Source organism: Patagioenas fasciata, chromosome 2 (assembly GCF_037038585.1).
Source record: "Patagioenas fasciata isolate bPatFas1 chromosome 2, bPatFas1.hap1, whole genome shotgun sequence".
In the NCBI taxonomy this organism is placed as follows: Eukaryota; Metazoa; Chordata; class Aves; order Columbiformes; family Columbidae; genus Patagioenas; species Patagioenas fasciata.
Window position 1 is genome coordinate 166684301 of NC_092521.1, and position 19380 is coordinate 166703680.

General features: G+C 45.3%; 1 protein-coding gene across 1 annotated transcript; it reads right to left on the reverse strand.

Moving 5' to 3' along the window:
* Positions 1–4576: 4576 nt before the first annotated feature.
* On the reverse strand, positions 4577–18448 carry ARF1 (ARF GTPase 1). Its single transcript, XM_065830995.2, has 5 exons — positions 18295–18448; positions 8682–8861; positions 7897–8007; positions 7141–7265; positions 4577–6129 (listed from the first exon to the last, which is right to left on the reverse strand). The coding sequence occupies exons 2-5, from the start codon at positions 8827–8829 to the stop codon at positions 5968–5970; spliced, it is 546 nt and encodes a 181-aa protein (XP_065687067.1). The 5' UTR covers positions 8830–8861; positions 18295–18448; the 3' UTR covers positions 4577–5967.
* Between the last annotated feature and the right edge of the window lie 932 nt (positions 18449–19380).

A 19380-nucleotide genomic window follows, 5' to 3' on the forward strand; every position in this document is an offset into this window, starting at 1 on the left:
CAGCACTGTGGTTGTTGGGGCTGAATCTGGCAAAGGGATCGATGGGCTGAGGCCAGTTGTATGAGGTTCAGCAAGGCCAAGTGTCAGGTCCTGCACTTGGGGCACAACAACCCCATGGCTGGAAATCACTGCCTGGTGGTAAAGGACCTGGGAGTGTTGGTGACAGCGGCTGAACATGAGCCAGCGTGTGCCCAGGTGGCCAAGAGGCCACCAGCATCCTGGCTGGGACCAGCACTGGTGTGGCCAGCAGGCCCAGGGCAGTGACCGTCCCTGTGCTGGGACCTGGGGAGGCCAAACCACAAATCCTGGGGGCAGTTCTGGGCCCCTCATGGCTAGAAAGGCCTTGAGGTGCTGGAGTGAGTTGAGAGAAGGGAACGGAGCTGGTGAGGGGCTGGAGCACAAGTGTGATGGGAGTGGCTGAGGGAGCTGGGGGGTTCAGCTGGAGAACAGGAGCTGAGGGGAGACAGGGACACAAAGAAACGGCCTCAAGTTGCGCCAGGAGAGGTTGAGGTTGGATCTGGGGAAGGATTTATGTATGGAAAGGGCTGTTGAGCATTGGACTGTCAGGTAGTTGCCAGGAAATGGCTGGAAAAGACTTTGTTTCCTTAAACCTTCAGGTTCATCAGCTCTAAACTAAAACGGGGGCTGGTGCGCTGCTGGGAGGCGTTTTGCCTCTTGGACACGATGGTTTTATGACAGCTGGGCTGTGGGGCTCTCCATGGGCCACCTCTGCTCTGCTTGGAGTGGTGGGTGCTCCCCATGGGGTGATGGGTGCTCTCTGAGGGCCATGGACCTTCTTCATGGGGTCATGGTTGCTCTCTGAGGGCCATGGAGCTTTTCCATGGGGTGATGGGTGCTCTGAGGGCTATGGACCTTCTTCATGGGGCCACACATGGTCTCCATGAAGCAGTGGTGCTCTCCATGAGTCTTCTCCATGGGGTGATGGGTGCTCTCCATGGGGCCACACACACTCTCCATGAATTGATGGATGCTCTCCAAAAGCCATGGACCTCCTCCACAGGGTGATGGGTGCTCTCCATAGGGTGATGTGCTCCCCATGGGACATCACATACTCTTCACAGGTCACCCACGAACAGAGCAGCCAGGACATGCTTCTGGGGCCTCCAGGAGAGGGCAGAGTCCTGTCCAGGCTGCCCCAAAGTGACATTCACCCCACATATCCCCAAAGAAGTTTTTAATTCGGGCAGACCCAAGCAGAAGCTGCTGTATTTCTGGTGGGACGTGAAGCAGAGGTGGCACCGTCACCCTCAAAGCCCCGTGGGATGACATAAATCAATAAATAATCCCTTGACAGGTGGGGAGAAGATGGATGGGACTGGGGTGTCTCTCATAGATGTTTGCCCTGGTCACGTCCACCCTGCAGCAGCAAGATCCAGGATTTTAAACCTCAAAACATGAGTATTTACGTGCTTGGCGCACCAAGAAAGGGGAATTTCACATCCCATAAATAGAAATATTGATCTAAATGGAGAGGGGTTGTCCCCAGCAGCTCCGGGCCGGAGCATCACCAGCTGTCGGAGTGGCTGTGCCAAGCACAAGGCCCTCGTTTGTGTAATTAATGATGCAATTTTCTCCTGCTTAAGACAGGGCGGTTTTGTGTATCGTGGTGGACAAAAGCCCTGGGCTGGTGACGGCCTCGGTTTGTGCTTTGGCAGCGTTGGGTGGGGTTTTGTCATCTCGTTAGCAAGGGGGGAGACATCAGTGTGTCCAACAAGAGCAGCATTTATCGCGGGGGGGACACGCAGGATCGGGGCGATGAGCTGAAATAAAGCTCTTCTGTCCCGCTCCCCTCCCCAGCCATGAGCATGTGCTTCCCCCCCTCACATGGGCAGCGGGAGATGCTGAAGAGCAGTTGGAAGCTTTGGTGATCCCCAGCCCAAAATGCTTTTTTTGGGGGAGGGAAGGAGGTTGAGAACCTCCCATCAGGGTCACAGAGCTGGTTTTTATTGGTCTGAGCAGCTGCAGCCCCAGATCCAGCCCAAGGACTCATCATGGGCCCCAAAACAGGGGGCTCCCTGGCTGGAGGTTCTGACCCTGCCCAGCTCAAGGTCACTTTTTAGAAGGGCAACTTATGATAGGACAAGGGGTGATGGTTTTAAGCTAAAAGAGGGGAGATTCAGGCTGGACACAAGGAAGGAATTTGTTACACTGAGGGTGGTGAAACACTGGCCCAGGTTGGCCAGAGAGGTGGTGGATGAACCATCCCTGGAGACATCCCAGGCCAGGTTGGATGGGGCTCTGAGCAACCTGAGCTGGTGAAGATGTCCCTGCTCATGGCAGGGGTGGCACTGGATCAGCTTTGAAGGTCCCTTCCAACCCAAACTATTCTATGATTCTATGACCCTTCTGGGGATTTTGGGGGTCCAGGCTGTGAGTGGTGCCTGCTGGGAGTGTCCCAGCGCAGGGCTGTGCTTAATGGGAACTCAGTGCCAGGAGCTCCAGGCTGGAGAGGAAGCAACAGCAGAGATGAACCAGGTTTGCACAGGCAGCAGAGAAAAAGCCCAGAGCCCACGCAAATCCTGACAATGCCACCCTGAGCCACACTCCCTCCGTGGGCTCCTGCGTCCCCCCAACTTCATTTATCACCAGCTGCTGCCTCCTCCAACCTCCAGTCTGGGTGTTTTATCTCTCCTGCTCTCACACCTTAGAAACCTCTGCCCAGGCTTTAGTGGCTTTTCACAACCCTGTTAACAGGATGGAGGAAGCAGCAGAGCACACAGTGATGAGGGGAGAGAGGGAGAACTTGGGGTCTGTCCCCTCCAGCTCAGGAATGAGCCAGGGGAAGTACAGGGAGGGTCAGAAACAAGCCCCCATGGTGACTCATGTCACCAAGGCTGTGTCCCCTCCCAGACTGGTAACAGGGAGCAGCTCTCAGCCCCTGCACCATCTAAAGGTGGAGGGGGAATCTGTGCCTATTGCATGCTCAAAACTGAGATCTGAGCAAAACAGTTTGAGAAATACAGATAAAAATGACGGTGAAAGAGCCCAGGCCTATCCCCACCCCAGGGCTGCCCAGGGCAGGGGTGGAGTCACCATCCCTGGCAGGGTTTAAAAGACACAGAAATGAGGCTCTTAGGGACATGGGTTAGTGACAGCATTGGGCTAATAGCTGGACTTGATCATCTTGAGTGTCTTTTCCAAGCAAAACTATTCTGTGATTCTACCTCCCGGCTGAGCTGTTGCATCAGTTCCAGGGAGGACTGGGAAGGAACCACGGCAGCTGCAGGGCAGATCCGTGCTCGCCCTTTCCCCTGGCTCAAATCCCCAGGGGCCCAGCTGAGCTCAGAACAGAGCAAAGCCTGTGCAGGACTCCCCACAGCTCGCCGGGCCCAGATAACATCAGCTCATTCCCCATCTCTCCTTCCAACCCCAGCCAGAAACAAATTGTGTCGAGGGGCAGGATCTGTAGCCTGGACACCACATGGCCCCTGCACAGGCTTGTCTTGGGTGCAAACCATCGCTTAGGAGGAGCCTCTCCAGTTAGGGTGCTGTGTTGCAGCACATCACCTGCTTTTTCTAGGGATGGGGGACAAAAAAGTAGTGGGGGGCTCTGCGTATTTCAGCAGTGCAAAGCAACACCAGCAAAAGAGCTGGCCCTTCAAGTTCAATTCCCTCCCAGAACAAGAATCAACGGATGTCCTGCCCTGCTGACACGCAAAAGATCCTGAATCAGAGCTTGAAATTCAAGGCCAGATGAACAGCTTCGAAAGAATAAACCTGACTTACAGGAGTTTTGTAATCCCCTGTCATTGTTTGCTTAACACTATTTACCCTTTACTACAGGGATGAGTGTTAAGAACCCTGGCTAAGCCTGACCCTCCACCTGCAGCCCCCAGAGCTGAAGACAGGGCAGAGAAAACACCCATTTCACTCCACAAGGACAGTCCTAAAATAAACCTGCACTCAGGATTAGGGCTGGTCTGGGCACACACATTAAGCAGCTGCCTCCTGGCACAGCCACAGTCCCTTCTGACACCCAGATTTCCCCACAGGCAATGTTGCTCTCTAACCTATGTTATATATACCTTTAATCTTACACTTTTCCAGCCTGTGTAAAGGGGAATCTGCTGCAATTCCGGTTGGGAAAACAGCCCGAGTGCGGCCGTCAGCGATGAGAGGCTGCGGGACCATCAGCTGGGAGCAGCTCTGCCCCAGGTCCAGCGACTGCAGAACAGAAAAAAACACACAAACCAGTGTTATATGAAGTCTGCCTTCCATTTTTTCCCCTCAAAACCTGCAAATTCACAGAGCCTGTTATGAAATGGGATCGGCAGGAAGAAAAACTGGTTGTTGGAAGTGATGGGGCTACTCAAGAAGCTCAACAGATGCCCCTGGGGCAATGAGGTGACTTCCAGAAGAAGCCAATTCTCAACCAAAGAGCTACTGCCCACTTCTTCACCTGCACGAGTCCAACAAGGAACGATACATTATTTGGAAAATATAGGAGATGTGCCAGAATTTTCATCAAATCGTAAGGTGGCAAAACGCCGACTGGATTTGCATTAATCCAGCACGCGGTGCTGTACAAAGATGATATAAAGCAACGTGATACCAGTGCAAGTTTCATGAAACTTTTTATTCAACAAGTATGATTCTGCCAAGATGATCAAATGAACAGCAAGGCATAAAAAACATGAAATAGTTAAGAGATTTTATTCTAATAGCTTTAATTACAGTGCTTGTTTGTCGAAATGAAAACTGAAAACAAGTATACAAAACAGTTGATTACTAATTGTGTATTGAAAGCAATAAAGGTTTCCACAACACTAAATAAACCAGTTCTGATAGTTCCTCGAGTTAAAGTTTAACAGCTCCAGCTTCTTCAGTGTTTATCAAAATACAAAAGAAAAAGTAAAGAGGTCTTTTTTTCTGATGGCAAATCTGAACCTTGCAGTATGAGGGATGCCAAGGGTTTTCACACATATACAGATATGGGATTGAACACTTCTAGAGTGGAATGACTCTCCAAACTCTCATGCTTTTTTTTTCTAGACGCTATACATTGATGTTTGGTGTTTTTCATGGCAATTCTTACGTTAAGTACAGTACTTTCTACCTATAGAGCTTAGGACTAGTACAGGCTGTGCTTTCTGTGGAAAGGTTTGCCTTCTGGAGTGGTTTACACACAAGGAAAGTACAAAACACTTTTGACAAATACGACAAGCTAAAAATGTCGACTTCTGGAAATTATTCAAGTTCCATGAAAGTGATAAATCTCACCTGAACCAAAAGTCAGATGTTTAGCATGAGTCTGCAAACTCATCTAAACCAGGTCCGACATCTCTTTTAATGAGTAGGAACAAATATGAGCACGTACTATGAGCTACAGAAAAAGCCAGAGATCTATTAGTTCCTATCTGCTCTTTAACCAGATGAAGCTAATTGGGTGTCGATCATTGCTTCACCGTATCAAAAAGAATCAAGAGTCACCACATTAGAGCTAGAACAGCAGAAGCTATGTCAAACGTTTGTGTGCTGAAGTGTTTTTACTTTTCCTTGACTATTTAAAAAAATACAGAATTCAGGTTAAAAACCAACCACCAAAAATGGATCTCACAGACCTCACAACCCAACCGAGATCGTATTCAGCTCTACTGCGCAAGGACCTTATGTTAACCCACTTCAATCCCTTCCAAGTACTAAACAGTGAGTTGATTCTTTACAATAAAAAAAGCTGAGTAATATTGCATAGGAGTACCAGAAACTGCCTCATTGGAAACGAAAACTATTTACATTAAATAAGAAACCTAACTGTTTTCAGGCTTGTATTTGCCACATTTACAGCATGATGCAATATATACTGTGACAAAAAAGAAATGAAAACAGCTTCCGGCACTCAATACCACAAAGTAGCACAGTTTGCCACATTAGAGTAAAGCGAAGGGCGAATAAGAGGAAATAAGAGGGAAGGGTGGAAAAAGAGGGAAGAGGAAGGTTTTTACGGTTTCATTTCTGGTTTCGGAGCTGATTGGACAACCAGTCCAGTCCTTCATAGAGACCGTCTCCGCTAGTGGCACAGGTTGCCTGGATGTACCAGTTCCTGTGACGAAGAGAATGCAGTCCGAGTTTGTCTGTGATTTCTGCTGCATTCATCGCGTTCGGCAGGTCCTGAGGGAAGGAACAAGAGTCATTTTCTCCCCTACTCACTGAGAGGCAGCAGATTTGATCATCAGCTTTAAAGCCATTCAAAGTTAAGAGCCCTTGGAGTTTCTCTTTGTGAAAAGCTCAGTGGATTACTTCCATATTCAAGCTATTTCCCCTATACAGACAGAAGCCCCAAAGGTTTAACACCACAATCAAAAGCACATATTATGGAATATTTCTCTTCAGAAAACAGAAGTGAGATGGCTGACATTTGGATCAATTATCAACCCCCTCAGCGACCACTTAAAATTGCGCACAATTCAAGGGCCGTTTCATTCGCTTTCCACTCTGAAAACATTTTCTGCAACTGTAGTTACGATTTAAGCTCAACTTTTATCACAAAATCGTACTTGCCTCAGTACTGTTTCTATTTATAGTCCCCCTTTCTTGCTCTTAGACAAGGCTTTTGGCTGCTTTAACATTCACAACTGAGCCTGTGCAATCTAGAAGCAGGATGCTGTTCCTTCTGTAAGTTTATTAAATCATATTTAAGACCTTCTCAACATCTGGGTTTAAGCTACCAAGGCCTTTACAAACAACAGAAGGCAGAAGTCTGGGTTGCTCTGTGGCATGGAAGAGTCCAGTTCAACACAAATACATTAAGCCCAGTGCTTCCAGTAACACCAGTAGTGCCCTCAAACAGTCTAACTGGAGAACTCAGGGAGGCTCTGGAATTCTGGCTTTCCCCTCTGTTTGGGGGAAGCTTGGGCAGGTGCTGTACTTAAGCCAGCTTTAAAAATCAAAAGAGTAGAATTCTTCCCTAAAACTGAAAATACAAGAATTTCTCTTAGTCAAGAGTGTTCAGATGGATGCTCTTTCCAGATGAGAACAGGGTAGTTTAGCCTATGGGTTTGCCCTCTTCAACAAAACTGAATGGATATTTACTGAGAACTTATCGATTATTACACTGAAAAACATCAAGTTCAATGTATGTTTCCAAGAATTCTTACAGAAAACCATCTTCCCTGGGCATACCTGTTTGTTAGCAAACACTAATAAAACGGCATCTCTAAGCTCATCTTCTGCCAACATTCGCATGAGCTCTTCTCTGGCCTCATTCACTCGTTCTCTGTCATTGCTGTCAACCACAAAAATCAGACCTAGAAAGAAGCAAACAATGCAAATAAGCACATAATGAAGTTATTTACACATGATACCTACATCTGGAGGTCAGAATGATTCAGTATAGATCAGAAAAATACTTTTTTTTTAATTACTGTAATTTCATATCTGAGAGAAAGCCTGCTCTTGCTGAGAACTGGCAAAAATGAGTGTTCATGGGTGTTTTTGGAACTTGTGCACTTCATTTACATAACCACTCTATTATCCAGTGAGTAGCAACTCTTGAAATCCTGTGACAAGACCCAAACTCACTCACGTATGTTCTACAGGCACAGAAGTGGAAGAACTGACAAGTCCCAAGTTCACAGGGCTGCTGGAGCTTGTAGTAAAGACTCTGAAGTGAAGGCAGAGAGCTGTGACACTCAAAGAAAAATCCAAATTCCAAGCTGGCTCTGAGTCAGATGGACAAGGAAGACTGGTTTCCAGACTTCTTCCCACCCCTCTTTGAACCTGCACTGGCTTAGTAGAAGAGCATACAAACACACCCTCTTATAATTATAAATATTTCCCTCCCCCTCTCAAGAAACTCGCAGTATTATCACAGAAACGATGTTAAAAAAGCCCCCTTTTTTGATTCTGGAAAGCTGTCATTTCAGCATTCAGACTCACCTTGTGTGTTCTGGAAATAATGGCGCCAGAGTGGTCTGATCTTATCCTGACCGCCTACATCCCAGACTGTAAAGCTAATGTTCTTATACTCTACTGTTTCCACGTTGAAACCTAAAATAGAAATTGTGGCCAAAATCTCAGTTAAACACAATTGGCTCTGGACTTATTATATTTACCAAGTCACACTCAGAATGTCATCATTAAAAAAGTTGTCTTAAAATACAGATCTGCTCTAAATAAGCAGAATCTGATAGTGAAGCCCTCAAAGGAGACAAATGTGGGTTTTCTGGAACTCTTTCTCCCACCACCACCCCCACCCCAGTCAAATTAATGATCAAGAGCTGTAATTTCTACCTACCACATCATGACAAAAAACCTTGGGTTTTAAGGACTGCAAATAAAATAAAGGATCTCTCTGATCACACAGCTCTTACAGTCACCCTCCAAAAAAGAAAGGTGTCACCCTCTGCTTCTCAGTCTAATTTACTTCATGTCACAAGATGCTTAGGAGGACAGACTGCCCTTCTGTAGCCCATAAAGGGTTTTTCTACAAATGACTGAAGAGGGAACGGAGTGAAAAACTAGAATCATGTAATCTCCTCCCCTGCTGGAACATTTGGCTGAGCCATCCTCATAGCACGGTTTCAACCAGTGTTTGTTCTGATGGTAAAATCAGAGCACAGCACTAAGTCACTTAAATCAACACAGTCGCAGCTGAGATAAGACACAAACAATAAGACTCAAATCGCAAAGCAAGCAGTTATATCAATGTAAAAAAATCTTACCTATAGTAGGAATAGTAGTTACTATTTCACCAAGTTTAAGTTTGTACAAAATAGTGGTCTTTCCTGCAGCATCCAGACCAACCATTAGAATACGCATTTCTTTTTTGCCAAAAAGGCCTTTGAAGAGGTTAGCAAAAATATTTCCCATGCTTGAGATATGTCCTCACTGGCCAGTGAAGTCTAGAAGAAAAAGATCAGAGTATCTCTCATGAGTTACAAAGGCTGTGTTCTGACCAAGGCATAATCAACCAGCAAAAAATTACAGGATAATATGAATTCTTCACAGACACACCAGCCATCACCATACATTATTTTTCTCCATATCCAAATAAGATAAAGATGAACGTATTTGCCCAAATTACTCCTTATTAAAAAAAATGCTCTGAGTGTTTTCAATCTTTCAAACATTCTTGCAGAGATTTGAGTAGTAAATACTGTTCTCGAACTTTTGTCTGTAGAACTCATGGTTTGCTTTCAACGCAACTCATCACTTTAGGTACTTTGTCCCCCATTTTTATGGGACAGTTTATCTGCAGCCTGAAGTGTCACCATAAAACACACTACTTCTAATTAACCTGCAGTTAAAAAATGTTTTAAATGTGTGCTCATGTCTTTGATGCTTAGCACACCAATAGCTGGTGCTTCTTCTACAAAGGAAACTCAGAATACGGTTTGGATTCTTTCCTACTCAAAACAGTTTCCTTCCTCTCAAAGCCCAAGGAAACAGCCTGCGAACACAACATAAAGACAAAGCAGTATTACTTTTGTTAACACTGGAGGAAGTAAATCCGTATTTACTGAAATTTAACTATTGAAAATTAATAGCCACATTAAAGGAGGGAGGTTTAGAAACTAATGTTTCTTCCTTCACTGCGAACACTTCTGCTTGGGCACTTACAAGTGATTAACATCACCAGGAGGTTCCTGTTTAGGAACTGGAGAAACTGCCTCTCCAGCCCTCAGACACTCCCTGTGTCCTTGGGACGGGATCCACCCCACCACAAATTCCACAGATTTTCACCGCTTTCCAAATTTATTACTACAAAGTTTACAGCAAGTTTGAAATCACCAAGAGAACTATTCTTCTCCTCACATAAGGCAGGAAAAAAGCAGCCTGAGAGCTTTACAGCGAGATGTAGATGAGGATATTACACGGCGACAGCAACAATTCACACCTTTGTCTAAAAACTCTCAGATGTCAGTTTAAAGAGACTGAGCCCAACTGAAAATTCAAGCTTAAGACAGTAGGTAACATTCAAAGGATGGGTTTCCTGTAAACCCAGTCACACAATTTAAAGCGCAATATGAAGCTTGAAACATCTCTTGAAGATATTGTGTATTTCGTGATGAAGCTGTGTGCTTGAAGCAAAACTCTCACAGTAAAGAGACTTCACAGAATATTTATTTATGTTCATGAAAGCAAGCTTTGAACTGAAAAGCACAGCACGGAACAAAACTTAGCTCTGGGCCTGGGATGTATGAAGCCTGGGTTCCTCACTCCACACTGGGAAAGGTCTAAGCAGTTCTGCCCTTTGAGGAAGCTTTGCTGGATGCAATTTTTAACCCAAAAGTTAAGCACTGTAACATTAACGAGGTCACATGCCTCAGCACAAGCAGCTTCCCAGTGAAGCTCAGAGTCCACTCCAGAGTTCTGGATGACATCACTCACCCCTTGCTGGAGTAACTCGAGTCAAAGATTCATTTATTTTATATGACCGAAGCTCAACGCGATCAAAACTTTAAAACTAAGCTCTTCTATAAGCCAGACAGGGTAGCTTGTGGATTAAAACCAAACGGAAGGCCTGAAAGTTTTATTATCCCACCGTTTCCTTCATATTTCTGGAACACAACCATGAATATTCAATTCCCACTTGAATATATGAAAGCTGTATAAACAGGAAGGTTAATTAGGAAGTAGAGAAAACAGTTTTTGCTGAAGTCCCTGTTTATCCAAATCGCTCACACAGCAGGAAATCTCACTCCCAGCCCACAGCAGCAGCTCTTACTGCACTGTAAAGTTTTCCTTTGTCCGCCTGCTCATGCTACCTCCACCTCCTCCACCTGAAAAGCAATAGACAGGGTTGAACTGTAACCTTTTACCAGAGCTCTTGTAACCCTCCAAAATAAACATAAACACTTCAGTAGCAAGGGAACCTTGCAAGCCCTGCAAAAGAATGCATTTCTTTTGTCTCTGCATGTTTATTATAGGTCATTAAATACTTGGCTCAACAGCAGTAATCAGGTAACACAGCAAAATCTTAGCATTTACATCCACGAACATCTTTCCACACCCTGAAGAAGTCAGTCTGCTTAGACTTAGCACTAACACTAGTGAATCCCAGTAGATCCTTGTTTTCCTGGCAGCTACTTCCAGCTCAAGTCTGCCCTGCACCACTGAAGCTGCTTTTTTACCACCCATCCTGCCTACTTTTTCTTCTTTCCACTATCCAAACAACTTCTGTAACTTATTTGGTACTTCAGGGTAGGTGAAACCGCAGAAAGTCCAATTTATTTTTATAGGCAGTGTAGTACGCAGCCCATCCCTGCAAGACAAGTGTGTTTAGACATTGAGTAGAAAATAGTGAAATCATTGCTGTCCAAAAAAAAAATACTTGGAGAAACCCATCTGCAGAACTCCCACAACTGTTGTGGTTCCCACCAGCGACTTGTTGGATGCTGCTGGGGCGAAAGATAAGGTCTGAGTCTTCGCTATCAGTCCAACAATCCTCTGACCAGCAGCTAAAATCATGGTCATCTACGCTGACAGAAATAATACTCCCACGGTTTTGTACATTACACTCCTCTCCCTGCACTATCCCTGACAGTATTTCATTGATTTCTATTACCTAAGCAAAACCACCTTCCTCAGTATCGTTAAAATCCTCAACCAAATCCTCATCACAACTGTGAGCGGCCATCAGGTCTCTGATTTTCAGACCATTTGTGCTTTTGAGCAGCAGAGACACCACCACAGCAGAAACTGCTCCGATGGTTTTGAGCTGCTTCCCGGGACTTCGCCACCACCCATTAATACAGCTCAGCTGAGGGATCACGCGACCATTTCCACGGTACCTCAGAGCTGAATCTGCTTATTGTAATTCTCATTTCAGTCTATTAGTTGGATCATGAGAACTAATATACACAGTCTGAAAATACAAGGAAATTTAAGCCATGCATTCCCCTCACTCTTCAGGCACCTTCAACATTTGCAATCTATATCAAGACTTGCCAATGTATTGCCTATATTCAATACTGAAGCTTAGCTTTCTCTTTTCCTCAATTTAAATGTTGTCAGGAATTGCTATACTGATCATTTTAGAAGCACGAGTACAATAACATGTCTGAAAACATAAAAGACTATGGCTTGTGAGCTGCTTGTAGTACTTCAACACATCTTCAAACGAGGTATCTATCAGGCTAAGTAGGAAGATTTGTGGATGAAAAAGAACAATTTGAATAAACAGCACCGAGTATTTTTGCAGAGTGTAGCGTGAATATTCCCTCAGCGCAGCTTCAGCTTCCAGAAACGGAAACTCACCACCTCTCACCAAACCCAGATCACCCCGAAATTGAACTTTCTGTATGACTCTTGGTTCTTTCTCCCTGCCCACCTGACCTTAGTCTACTCCACCTCAAGATCCTCACAGGAGTAAAAACCTGTTCGGCAGGTTCAGGTAAGACATAATGTGCCATTGGTAAACAGTGAGAAGGACATTCACTGGATAAAACTGCAGTTTTGTTTCAGGAAAGAAGGTATTTTCAACAGCCTGGTTTTTAGTGATCCATTCAGAATTAAAAAAACAAGCAGTTTTTTTTCAAACAGGCTCAGTGTAATGAGTTAAAAATGAATTTCTACAACAGCAGCCAGGCTGGTGTCTTGTTAAAGCAATATGGCCCATGAGGAATAACTAGAATTTGCTTTTATTAATTGTATGTGGTTAGAATCAAAGCTCTGGGGAGTATCTCAAGGCCAAAGATCATTCAACACTTAATCTTCTGCAGTATTTTGCATTTAACTGTGCGTTAATGCATTTTAATGTAGTTTTATCCAGGCTTGTTTATCTTGAGAAGTCAAATACACTTCTTGACCTCCACATTTCTTGGATAAGCTATTAACAAGCCATCCTACAGAAGTACGGCCACAAGGTTATGTAGTACGTAAAGAAAGTATTAGCTACGTCTTCAACTCTCTGCATAATCTTTATTTTGAACCTCTGGAAAAGTTATTTTTGACCACATAAAGATGAAACTTCACTGAGCTGGGAGCTGGGGCAAAATACTATGGTTTCTTCCAGCTTTACACCATTTCTTTATATATATTATAGGAGACTAAAATCAGAGGCTAAGGCACAGAATGCTATATATTATTGAGTCAAATTATGCCAGCAGTATAGAAATACATTTATTTCACTTACCACATAAGGCTCCCAAAGTGAAAAAGCAGCGATCAAAACTTTTCAAGCGGCATGACAAAAGTTGCCGGGCACAATAATTTCGGCAATCTGTTCTCTGCAGCCAAAAAGTACCAGCAGCAATAAAGATCAGGCAAGAAAAGCTTAATTCTTGTCACTTTTCTGCACAGTACGCTGAGGTACACAGGGCATTTCTTTACATCTCTTTAGTATGTCCCACTTCTAGGAGAGGTGAACATGGTGGCACCATCAGTGACATATTGCAGTAAAAATACTAATGTACAACGTAAAACCCCTAACAGTTGCAGGTTTATCAAAAAGCTTTTTTTGATTAACTGATTTACTACCAAAAGCACGTCTCTGTTTAAAGGAAAGTCTACTTGACATCGGTCTAAGCATTACGTCCACCTCTAACACAATTAGAAAAACCCAAACCCATAATTACTAATCTGGTATTAACACGTTAGTTTTGTCAGTCACAGGAGAACAAAATCGTTCAATTTGATATTCAATTTTATTATTTATTATTCATTTGAAGTCTAGTCAGTTAACGTCAGTTGGGGCTGTATCATGTTTTTATTTTACGGAATTCTAGAAAGTTTTAAATTAAAGCATAAAGAGAAGTCAAATATTCATACAAAAGATCAGCAAATCCACACGTAAACAAGAGGTGAGAAAGCTTTTTTTAAACAAAAAAAATCAAATTTAACATCTGTTCTTGGTGTCACATGCAAGAACAACTGGCAAATAATTTGAAGTGTAAATCTAACTTGGCAGCTTGTTCTTTACAATATAAAGCGTGATTGAAAAGAGAATGTGAGAAGGGATCCAACAGGAATAGAACACTTACAATTTTGGATTAATCTGGGGCCACATTATTTAACACCATCGCTCAGCACGCACAGTCAGTTAAGTACAGCTGTGTTCTCTTGAACTCGAAGCAATTTCTTTATAAAGCATTCTGTTACAGAGCATTTTGAAAAACATTCTTGATCAAAACACTTCTTTATATATAGCCAGGGTGGCCCAATACATGACTATTCCAGTACAGTTATATTAAACTATTTTTAGAAGCTGTTTACTGGCCTTCCACATCTGGTAACGGGAGTGAAATATGACAACGTATCAACTCAAGCCCTTTAACTTCTGTGCCTTAACAGTGGAATTTAGCTTAAATAATTTTGATTTAAGTTACTTGAGACTTTAGACCATACTAACATCACTAGGTATAGACTACATGCAAAATTTAATAGAAGTTAATGAGTAGGTTAGGTTCTTTCTTCAACAGAGGATTATCTTGGTCATAAATATCATTGTAAAAGCCACCTCAGTCACCTCTTCATCAATGCTAAGTCTGAACTTCTTTATAGTTCTACCCATTGAAGTCAGGGAGCATTAACCGTGTAGATGAAAACCTCCCACTGCAACAGTTTTCACATTGGAGGCTATTCTGCCAAGCATGAGATGGAAAAGGCACCCTAAATCATCATGACCTTGTTATTTGACTTTTAGGGGAGGTTACGGGAAAGGTTCTAGCATTGAAGCATCATCTGAAATAGAAGTTAAAGATATGCAACCGTTGGATTTGGCCACCAAAGGCTTGCCGTGAGCAACCAAAAAGCACCCAGATGCATCACTGCGTGTTCAAGGCAGATGGAGGACAAGTTGACCACAAGTGAGAAGCTTGGGGAAAGAAAACCCAACACGGAGTTGGTCCTTATGTAGCACCTTCATTCAACCAAAGTGGCTGAACATCTTGCTGTCTCTACACATTACCCAGACAGTGCATTTTCCATGTGCTGTAACAGTCTCTTGAGAGCACGGTGCTCACATTGGCAGGAAAACAAGAAGTTTCCACTTAAAAGATCAAAACAAGGGTAAAGGAGGGAAAATTTCCTTTGAGGTCATGCCTGTTACTCTGACACAAGAACTCCTCACTCCTAAAATATTGATCCTAATAAAAAAGTCACTAGCAAGCAAAGAGGGCAGGTTGCTTGACTTGATACTCAAAAAAAACCAAACCAGAGTTATTCCCTTATTCTCACCTTGAAGTGAGGGAAAGAAGCTATTTCTGTTTCACAGCAAAATCTCAAACTGTTTTACGCAGTTATACACCACCTTGCATAATTCAACAGCACGCAAACCCACATGTAGGAAAACCACATCTGGTCTGCAAAATATTTTATTTAAAGGATAGGCTGACAGGTAGAAAAATACAGGAGGAGCCACTGTTCACGCTTTTAGATAAACCACATCCATCGCCTCCCTGCAGGCTGTCTGTAGCTGCTCAGGAAATAAAGTGGTGCCAACAATGTAGCTGTGACACCCAAGTTTTGTCCGTGACTTCATATCCACCTGTTAAACGGGGCACACTGCTGTGAGAACCGGTTATTATAAAGTGTTTCTTTTCATGCAAGCTTTGCACAGTTTTTTTGAAGCTTGATTTCAAAATCTTCAATTTTGAGCCAAATATCCTATTATTCATTCCCAGTAACTGGGCAGTAAGTCAACATTGACACTCATACTAGAAATGGCAAGAACTCACATGAGAGCTTCGATAATGCAATTGGCTTTTGGTTTGGGGAAAATGTCAAAGCAGAGCCCACGCAGCTGGTTGTGAGGTATGAGATCCGCATATGGATAAGAGCTATATTAGACATGAGAGTTTTATTAGAATTGAAACATCAGCAGAAGTAGTAGCATAGTCCTTCAATGTTTGCGTGTGTTAGAAACAAGAAATAAAATTGGATACTCACGACCAGAAAGAAAAAAAAACGCTGAATAACACAGAAAAACAGCTGCTGTAGTAGGAAGCTGATTATAAACTTCTTTACTCATCAGTTAAAGAAAAGGAATAATGGCTGAGGACAGTCTTAGCTCTAGTGCAAGCTCTCCAGGAGAAAAACTTTCAAGAGATTTCTAAAAAAGAATAAAAACTACTCCTTTCCAGAAAAAGTTCATTTATGTTCACCACATTTATCCACTCCAAGGCAATCTAGATGTTTGTGAAAGCTGTCGAAATATGTAAAAATTCTCTGCAGCTTTTATTTCTAAAGCAATCTTTTAGATTCAAATAAAGGTGGTTCTTTAAATTTCACCACTGCAAATTCTGCTGTTCTCTTGTGTCGTGAGCTTTTCTTCCTTTCACCAATTAATGTAATCAATAGCTTATCTGATAATTGTGTCTCAGCAAGACGTATGAATGCCACTGCTCAAAGCAAGCTTTCAGACAGGTGTAACTGGAGCACAACGCAATTTGGTGAATGACAAGCACCAGAATCCAGCCCCCTACTCCCACACACACTTTGTTGGCCTTGAAAAGCTGTGACTAGTCCTGTCTCCCCCTTGGTCAGCATGACTAACACACAGGGACGGAACTACACGCACCCAGCAAAAACGCACCACTCCTGCCCAGTCCCTTTCCACATTCTGACTGTGTGTCACAATTAGGAAATCCTAAAATTTCAGCAAACGCCTCAGACCATCAGGGACCGATTTACCTTCTGGTATTTGCCTTTTAACATGATGCAGCAACTATTATGTGTATCACAAACTACTACAGCAGCAAAGGCCAGTCTGAGTGGAGATGACATCTGCTCGAACCATTTTTACTCCTGGTGCTCTACTGCAGTAGAAGCGTCAATTAACTTGGCAAAGTAATTGAGTTTAAGAGGTTAAGTGAGGCGAGTTTCCTCACCCTTTCACCCAACATAATTACTACAGCAGGGAAAGCAGCCCAACAGGGTTCTCCAGCACCGCAGACGTGTTCTTAATGTCTTAAAGTCAGTGGCATCATACCAACCTTGTAAACTTTCCTTTTAGAAAATCCCCTTCTATATCTGTATGACTGTGGGTACTTACACTGACAATATGATTATAAAACTCCTGAACAAAAGCCAAGTAGCAACCCTCTACTTCAGCTACAGTTCCTTTTTCCTGCAGAAGTGCTCCAAATCAGCAGCAAAAATAGTAATAACGATATTGCCAAATGACCTTGGACAATCCGACTCCATTTCTTTGCCTGAAAAATAAGGTTAATAGAATATCCCGCAAAGGGGTGTTGTGAGCTTTGCTGTTCACAAAACAAAGTTCAAAGTATTATACAAATAGTTGGCGTTTTAGTGATTGGCAAAGCTACATTTGAAAACAAGACCTCTGGATACGGCTCTAATCAACCTGTGGAATTTGGTTTGGCAAGAGCCGAGCAGCAAAGCAACAAGGTCAATGTCAAAAACAACATTTAGGCAGTTTTATGACCCACCAGAGTTTTAATTGTGCTCTGCCGGGGGGGGCAAACGCAACCCCTCTGTGAAAAGCTTCCCATAGCTGCCCTATCACTTCATCAAACAGAAGTTAGCCTGAAGTATTATGTTAACTGCTCACAGAGACGGGATATAGTATTTTCAGACAGAATATAATATCTTCCCACCAGGAGCTGCCATGCCGAGGCAAACTGATCTCCCACAGCACCAAACCCAAGTCATGGAGAGCAAAAACACAGTTTGCTCCAGGCTGAAGCTCAACTCCTCACCATCAACCTCTGAGTCCAGGAAAAAGGCCCAACTCAGCAACCAAGGGCTTATAGGAAAATAACCTCTGTGCTATGAGTTCCATTCGAGCCTCATTCCCCTTCCCGTATTACCAGATGTCTGGGATCTGCAACGATTTTTTCCGGGGGGAGAGGAAAACGAGGAAACGCTGCTCTCTCCTCAGACCCGTTCAGGCCGGAATGAACGAGTTTGGGGAAGGGACGAGCCCGTCCTGCCGCATCCCGCCTGGTTCCCCCCGGTAAAAGGAGCGGTGCCGGGGCCTTGGAGCGGTTCCCCCTCCCGCCCACGCCTCCTCAGTTGGGAAACGAAAGAGCTTGGAAAGCAAAATGATCCCCCCAGTGCAGCCGCCCAACCCCAAAGGCCTGAGGGGGGTGGATGGGGCCGGGCCCGGCCGGGCCGCTCCCCAAGGCCCGCGCTGAGGGCTCCTTCGTCCCTCTGGCTTCTCCCTCCCCTCGACAGCCACCGAGGGAAGGCGGCTGGAGGAAGAAAGTGAGGAAAAAAAGCGAGCAGGCCCGCCCGCCGCCCCCTCCCCTCAGCGCCAAGGCCGCGGCGCCTCAGCCGCCGACCGCGGGGTGTGGGCGGGGGGGAGCAGCGAGGAAAGGATTGGGATGAAGGGAGCGGAGGTATCGGCGAACCCATCGGCGAACTCACCGGCGTCGGTTGCTGCTCCGGGGCAGTGTGTCCGGCTGTCTGTCCTCGGCGTGTCCCGCTCGGAGCCGCCTGCACCTCTCGGCCGCTCTCCGCCCAGGCACACAAGATGGCGGCGCTCGGCGGCCACGTCAGTGCCAGCCCGCGCGCGGCACCACGGGAAACCGAGGAGGGCGGCAGGGGTCGGGGCGAACGGGGAAGGGGGCGGGGCCACCGCGGGGAGCCGCAGCGCTGGGCCGGAGTGGGGCGGAGCCACGTCCCTTGGCCACGCCCACTGCGTGTCCGTGCCCACTATATGGCCACGCCCCGAGTTTCTCCTCCCGGGCGGCTCGTGACCGGATGCGGGGCGCGCGGGGGTGGAGTTCGGTGGGCGGCGGGCGATGGTGGGCGCGGAGCGACGGGAACCGTTTAACGATGGGCACCGTGCAGTGATGGGCACCGTGCAATGGTGGGCATTGAGCAATGAACACCGTGCAATGAGAACCTTGCAGCGAGAGCCGTGCAGTGATGGGCACTGAGCAACGAACACCGTGCAATGGTGGGCACCGAGCAACGAGAACTGTGCAGCGATGTGCACCATGCAACGATGGGCGCCGTGCAGGGACGGGCACCCTGCAACAAGAACCGTGCCACGATGGGCATTGTGGAACGATGGGCACCGTGCCAAAAGCACCATGCAACCATGAGCGCTGTGCAGTGAGAACCATGCTATGACCACCATGCAATGATGGGCACTGTGCAATGAGAACCGTGCAATGATGGGCACAGTGCAATGAGCACTATGCAACAATGAGCACCACGCATCAAGAACCATGCAGAAATGGGCACCATGCAACGATGGGCACTGTGCAACGATGGACACCGTGCAACGAGCACTGTGCAACAATGGGCACTGTGCAACGACCACCATGCAATGAGAACCTTGCATGGTGCAGCCCAGTGTGTGCAGGGCTTTGCATTACCCAGGGGGATGATGCAATGTCCTGCACCTGGGTTGGGGCAACCCCCGGTATCAACACAGGCTGGGGTTGAAGAGGTGGAGAGCAGCCCTGTGGAGAAGGATTTGGGGGTGCTGGTGGATGAAAGATT